The 7505-nt window shown below is 35.7% G+C and overlaps 1 protein-coding gene across 1 annotated transcript; it reads left to right on the forward strand.

The window, feature by feature from the left end:
• The first annotated feature begins 223 nt into the window (after positions 1 to 223).
• On the forward strand, positions 224 to 3032 carry gtf2a2 (general transcription factor IIA, 2). The gene is made up of 4 exons (XM_067400829.1): positions 224 to 410; positions 1820 to 1924; positions 2060 to 2186; positions 2280 to 3032. The coding sequence occupies exons 1-4, from the start codon at positions 339 to 341 to the stop codon at positions 2303 to 2305; spliced, it is 330 nt and encodes a 109-aa protein (XP_067256930.1). The 5' UTR covers positions 224 to 338; the 3' UTR covers positions 2306 to 3032.
• Positions 3033 to 7505: the final 4473 nt, after the last annotated feature.

Genomic DNA, 7505 nt, shown 5'->3' on the forward strand with positions numbered 1-7505 from the left:
TCATTACTAAGAGTGATAAGAAATAAAGACTGGATAATAATGTTTATGTGACTAATAAACAATCTCACATATATCTTCATTGTTTATTTATTTATTTAGGATGATAACTTTCGAATTCCGTTTTAAAAATTAATGGTACGACCCCATGTTAATATATTTGTATCATAGTGCGACTCGGGACTGGAGGGAAATGGATGTCCCTCGCGTGTTTCCGTAGCTCGATCGGTCTAAGTTTGGATATTGAGGAAGTGCTCAGCCAGCGGGCAAATCACAAAGCATCAGCGAATATCCTACGGTTATTTTAAACAGTACATTCGCGTTCGCACTGAAAATACACTATGGCATATCAACTCTACAGAAACACGACACTCGGAAATAGTCTACAGGAGAGTCTCGATGAGCTTATTCAGGTAAGATTGCTGAATCAAAGTGAAGTTATCTAGCTTGGTTGCTAGCCAGCGCAGAATGATGTGATAAATTGATAAACAAACATAACGGGATAAAGACGATAACTGCACATCCAGTCATCCGCTTCCCGTGGTTTATTACATCATATGTTAGTTTTAAAGCGTATAATTTTTCCTGATCGTGGTTAGCGTCAGTAATTTGTTGGTTTATTAGTAAATGAGTGTTAGCTAACACCAGCTGTGTTTGTAATTTAGCTGCTTTTTATTAGAATAAGTCATAAGTCAACTGCTTTAGTAAATGATAAATAAACCATTTTAGTGTTTCTTAGATGTTTACGTAAAATTTTTAGTTTTCAAATGACCGCAGTTTGGGACATAACCAGAAATCCCTGTCCGTGTTTAATAATAACAATTATACAGAAAGAGTTTGTTGTGTAGTACTTCATTCAGTGTGTTCAATTTTATGTCTAATAATAATAATTATTAATAATTTAAGATGGAATACTTGTTTCACTCATGAAACCAGAACGTATTTTGTGTTTAATTAAAATCAAAATACTAGCTTAAAGGGTTAGTTCACCCAAAAATGAAAATTCTGTCATTTATTACTCACCCTCATGCCGCTCCACACCTTCGTTCATCTTCAGAACACAAATTAAGATATTTTAGTTGAAATCTGATGGCTCAGTGAGGCCTTTATATGGAGCAATGACACTTCCTCTCTCAAGATCCATAAAGGTACTAAAAACATATTTAAATCAGTTCATGTGAGTACAGTGGTTCAATATTAATATTATAAAGCGACAAGAATATTTCTGGAGTGCCAAAAAAAAAAACCCGACTTATTTAGTGATGGCCGATTTCAAAACACTGCTTCAGGAAGCTTTGGAGCATAATGAATCAGTGTATCGAATCATGATTCGGATTGCGTGTCGAACTGCCAACGGCTGAAATCACGTGACTTTGGTGCTCCGAACAGCAGATTCGATACACTGATTCATTTGTGCTCCGATGCTTCCTGAAGCAGTGTTTTGAAATCGACCATCACTAAATAAGTCATTATTTAGTTTTTTTGTCGCTTTATAATATTAATATTGAACCACTGTACTCACATGAACTGATTTAAATATGTTTTTAGTACCTTAATGGATCTTGAGAGAGGAAGTGTCATTGCTCCCTATGAAGGCCTCACGGAGCCATCGGATTTCAACTAAAATATCTTAATTTGTGTTTCGAAGATTAACGAAGGTCTTATGGGTGTGGAACGGCATGAGAGTAAGTAATAAATGACAGAATTTATTCATTTATTCATTCATTTTTGGGTGAACTAACCCTTTAATGAACAAAGCTTAATAGTGTGTTATGAATTCTCTCAGTAATGGAAAATAACTATATTTTCAATCCATTCATAGACTCAACAGATCACACCACAGTTAGCCCTCCAAGTACTTTTACAGTTTGATAAAGCTATCAACACAGCGCTGGCCAACCGGGTCCGCAACAGGGTCAATTTTAGGGTAAGTCAAGTGACTGCCTTATTTCTTAAGGTTATTCTTATTGTCTCCTTATGCAAGTTCTTTAGGTAACTAGTTTTGCCTTGAAATGGACACAGTTGTGACACAAAAAATAACTGATCTTTGTTTTATCCACAGGGATCTCTGAACACATACAGATTCTGTGATAACGTCTGGACGTTTGTTTTAAATGACGTCGAGTTCCGGGAGGTGACTGATCTGGTCAAGGTGGACAAAGTAAAAATTGTAGCATGTGATGGCAAAAGTAAGACGGAAGTTGGATCTACTGGTGTTACATGCTATATTTTCATACTTTATGCTGTGATGCAGTCCTTCTAATTGAATGTTTCTGTTATAGACACTGGGTCTAATGCAACTGAGTGAAATCAAGGTGGACAGAGAGAAATGGAGTGAACTGAGTTGCTGGCTGATGGGGAAGGATGACCAGAATTGAAGACGAGGCACACAGCGGAGGGGACTGTGTATATATTATTTATTACAAGAACCAGTTCTCCAGCCTTCATACACCAACCTGCTCAGTGGAGGACTGACAAACGTATGGAGCACAAAAGGCCTCGGATGTCACATGAAAGTTTTCTTTTTATAAATAAATATATATAATTTTCATAGAAATGACAATGCTTTTCAGTTTGTTACTATTTAGCTTATTCTCTAATAAACTTGTTTTAAAGGTTTTTGGTTTCTCTTGTTGTGGGGATTGTTTTTTGAATTGTTTCTTATGTGCTTTTTTTGTACTTCAAATGAACAGGATAATAGAACTGTAACAGGAAATGATCTGAATCATTTTCGATTTCTGGTTTCCCATGCAAAACGCACCACTGAAAGTGCAGGGCCACGTCCCCAAATGTTTTTGAGCAGTTTAATCTTTTATCTGTGACCTATAACTATAAACATAGCAAAACCACACTAACATGGTTAGGCTGAACTGTGTAAGATTTCTGCTCATTATTCAGTGATTTTTGGCCATTAAAACAGCCAGAAATGTGATCAATCAGAAGAATAAATGACTATGTGTATTATTTATAGGAGGGGAGCGAATACGTGTTGGCTGCATTTTCATTTTGAGCCATGTGGGAACTTTTTTATAATTTGAGAGTCTTGACTTTGCCTGATAACAGTAATAAAAATTGTGTTGATGGCAGATGTGTGTTGTCAACTGATCTCATCACCTGAACATCAGTGCATGAGTGATTATGCAGCACTGTCCTATTCACAGCTAAGCCATGCATTTCGGTTTCTTAATACTTCCCAAGTCATGACCTAACCATGCATTTTTTTATTTAGCATTAGAGCCATTTTTTATTTGACTTTTACCCAAAGTAGATTTACCTTCAATCACCATTTATTAAATCTCCTGCATTAAAGAGCATCACTCATAGGGCAACTCCATTAAGCCTGATTACACGCACACACACATACAGTAGCTGAGGAAGGGGGTCTTTGTGTCAGCGTCATACTATTTGCATCTCGCTGTGTCTATTAAACAGTCTGGATGTGGGATGCTGGAAGGGGACATCACTATTTTCAGTTGCTGATCATTTTGTCTGCTGGTCACAGAGACTGCGAGGCTACATGGTGATGGCTAGACTTTAAGAGCCTATTATAAAGATGGATAACAGGGGCTTTGGAGGGAGAAGGGCCAAAGAGGGTTCCTTTAAGCGTGCATCTATTAAACGCACATCCTCTGGATCTCAGAAGGTAAGAGACCTCAACAAACTTTAAATTCCACCCAATTACCTGCAATTGACTGGGTTATCTTGAGTTGGTTAAGAAACCTGTATGTTTTGAATTATGAGCCGTAACTAAGAATTTTGGGCCCTCTGTCCTACTTAAATGTTTGAGTGCTTATAGAATCGTTCCCACTTTTAACTCGACCAGCTATGGTTGTGTTTGGGCATGGCTAATTAACCGAAGTTACATCGTCTTATGCAATGAAGTTTGAATTTGTTTAGGATTCGCCATATCTTTGAAGATTTGAGTGGTTTTGCACTATAAAATCAAACAGTTTAAATTGCAGGTTTGTATAATGTTAACAAAAATTGGGATTTCTGTTGGTTATATTTTTACATTGGCAGTGTTTTACATTTTGGATGGTCAAGTACATGTGTGTAAGCTCATTTGGTGAATGCACTGATTCCCGTGGTGGTCTTGATCTTTGAGGGTGCGCTCACACACTTGCACACATACATACAGAACAAAACCTGTTTTCAGCATTGTCCTCTAATCTCTGATAATGGCCCAGTAAAGATCACTGGCCTGGGTAGCTTAAACCTCTGTTCTCTGTAATTCTCAGTCTTATGTGATTAATGCAGAGTTCTGTGGAATGAATCCAAACACAAGTGGTCAAAAACAAACTTAGTGGGCTTAGAATGGAGATGAAATCATTGCAAATCTGCTTGTGGTTTCACGGCAATGGAAAACTGTGCTGGAGTTCATGAAAATTCAAGGTTGCATCAAAATTTCCAGCACTGTCATGATTCAAATGACCTTCCAGCTCTGTAAACTAGGTATAAGCTGATAAGCACCTGTTTTCATTATCAAATGCATAGGCTACATGATTTCAAATCATCATTTGCAACTGAAAATGTTTTGGAACAGAATGTTTGTTAATTCAGTGTTCATGAAAAAACACTTTTAAGATTGAATGTTAAAGATATTGATTATAAAATAGTGGGCCTACACTGTAGTTTGTAGGAATGAAAAAAAATCACCATGATAATATATTCCATTAGAATATATTAACTCCCCGAATTATATGTTTTTGGGAATCACAATGAGCATACACTATCTCTCCTGTAAACATTGTGGAAAAGTTAGTCTCAGTTTCCTATTGGTAGACAGAGTTAATTTGCTTTTTGCTTGATTTGCTTAGATGAGGATTATCCGAGTTGAGCTTCTCACAGAGCTCCTTTATGTAGCTGCTCACGGGGTAGACATGTGTTAATGTGAGAGATTTGAGGGACTAAATTGTAATTATGGATCAGTGGGAGCAGATTTTTCTGGTTTTCTCTTTCTGTTTAATTTACCAGTCAATCTGATACAGGAAGTCTGGAGACATACTAGCTATGCGTCTTTGCATGGTAGCGTAGATAAAACAAGGGAAATATAATCTAATAGAATAGTGCCATTAAAGCTCTGACTTATAAGATATAAGGTAATTTTTCCTAAAAAAATAATATTTTTACATTTGTTTTAACTAAAATATATCATATAAATAATACTGGGCAAGCAATTAATCATGATAAATTGCATCCATACATGCAACTATTTCTTAAATATACAGTCAAATCAAAATTTATTCACACACCTTGTACATTTAATTCGTTAATACAGTTTATTCACTATAGTTTAAAAAAATGCTAATAAAATATGACAAGATCTCAGAGTTAAACTGTGTCAGAAAAAAATAATCTTAATTATGTCAGATAACACTTGAGCAAAACATGGTAGGGTCAAAGTGTCTGAATAATTTTTGGTATACAATTTTTTATCAATTTCACTGTATAAAGATTTTTTGAGTATAATATGTCACAGTTTACTTTATTTTGCTATCCTCACTTACATATATGAACTATAGTGTCCTGCACCCACTAGTAAATTTATATCAAAAATGTCTGAATAATTTTTGGTTTGACTGTATATCATTTGCCCAGCACTAATAAAAGTTTTTGCCTAAAAGACCATTTCAATGTATTTCAAAATTTCAATTTCAAAATAACAAAGTAGTTTCAGAGAACGGTCAAGCTTCACCTCTGGGAAATTCCACATGTGTGTTTCTATGACTAAACCATTTAGGATTTGGGAGAAGCGAAGCTCTAAAATGCTCAAATCCAAAGATGTCAAAAGCTGTCGACAGATGTCTAAACACAAATCTCACATGTACTTGGGACAGAGCCAGATTGTATTTCAGCGATACTGCTCTGTGTGATTAGTTTATTATTATTATTATTTGGTTTTATTCGGACAGTTTTATAGATCACCTTACTGAAACAGGTAAAAACTTACTGTTTCTGATATAAATGCTAAATGAATGGCAGAACATTAGTAAAGACTTCAGGCATTGGTGTCTTTTATATCATTCCTATCTTTCCCAGTTTACCTTAACAAAAAGCATTAAAAAGAGGTATGGAGGGGCTAATGGGGAGATTAGCATGTTGACCAATGAGGCAGATTAGAGAGCCTCAGAGTGGGCTTTAGTTTGTGGTGTTCCAGTGGATTGGTCATGAGGTTCCAGTAGGATTATCTTTAGCAGTGGTCATGGGACTCTGAGACTGAGGTCCAGCACACGTGGTCCAGGGCAAAATAAAGACCACTGCTCCATAAATGAAGGCCACAGTCAGTTGAAGGCAAGCTGGAGGAAGACTTCATGACAAGCCTGACATTATGTAAGCTCTTTGTCTCTCTCTTTAACTGCAAGGGTAAGTGCCTGTCTAGCAAGTCAGTTTGAGCTCAAGAGATAATATTAATGATGATATCTCAGATATTTATTGGTGGAATATTGTCTGCTAGAGTAAGGGGAAAGGGGCATCTTACAAGCTTTTGTCTTGTTTAATCTGTTTGCCTCCCAGTCTTGACTTTGTTAAGAGCTTGTTCCATTAAAAACATTTTTTTTTTCATCCACAGCATGAATTTTCCTTTCAGTGATGTGTTTGGCTTATTATTTGGGCATTGTGGTTCAGGCATAAATTTGTAAATATCCTTGTTACACAAACAACATTAAGCTGATTGATTAGTTCAATAGCAAAATGTCTTCTGTCATTTTGTTTCAAATATTTTTGATGTATCAAAAGCCTTTTTTCACACATTGTCTTAAATACAAGTGCAATTAAAATTCTTAAATATATGAAAAGAAAACAATTGTGAGATGGAAAAAAAGTACTTTATATGTATGTGACAGTGCATTGACCTAGAAAGGTTCAGTTGTTTTCATAATTTGAATATGTCTAAAGTGATTTCATTTACCCAGAGTGCTTTACAGCTGTTATGAAAACTTGTGCACTCAAAAATATACGGTATATGCAGGTAACCTATATATAAGCACAATTCTTTTTACAAATTGTGCTGTTTTTATTGTTTTCCACATCAATAGTTAGAGATAATTTGATAAACAGATAAGCTGCAGAACAGCTTGTTCATTTTTGTAGCTACCGAAAAATGAAAGTAATGGATTACAAAAGAGATTTAGGAAATGTTTAGACTGAAATGACTGAGTATGAGTTACTGAATTCTCCTGTTTTGTGTCTTGCAGGCTCAGAAGGCATGGATTGATCGGACATTTCTAAAAAGAGAGTGCATTCATATATTCCCCAGCAAAGAGCCCAACAAGTCAGTAACAGTGTTAATACTGCTTTAGTGTTATTTTAACACTATTTAGAGAGGGACCATATGTACTCTGAGCAGAGTTGATTTAACTCTGGAGATTTAAAGCTTGGATAGTACGCCCAAAATGAAAATTACCCCGTGATTTACTCACCCTTAAGCCATATGACTTTCTTCTTTCAGACAAACACAATCAGAGTTATATTAAATAATGTCCTGGCTCTTCCAAGCTTTATTGATGAAC

This window comes from Chanodichthys erythropterus, chromosome 11, assembly GCF_024489055.1.
Source record: "Chanodichthys erythropterus isolate Z2021 chromosome 11, ASM2448905v1, whole genome shotgun sequence".
NCBI lineage: Eukaryota > Metazoa > Chordata > Actinopteri > Cypriniformes > Xenocyprididae > Chanodichthys > Chanodichthys erythropterus.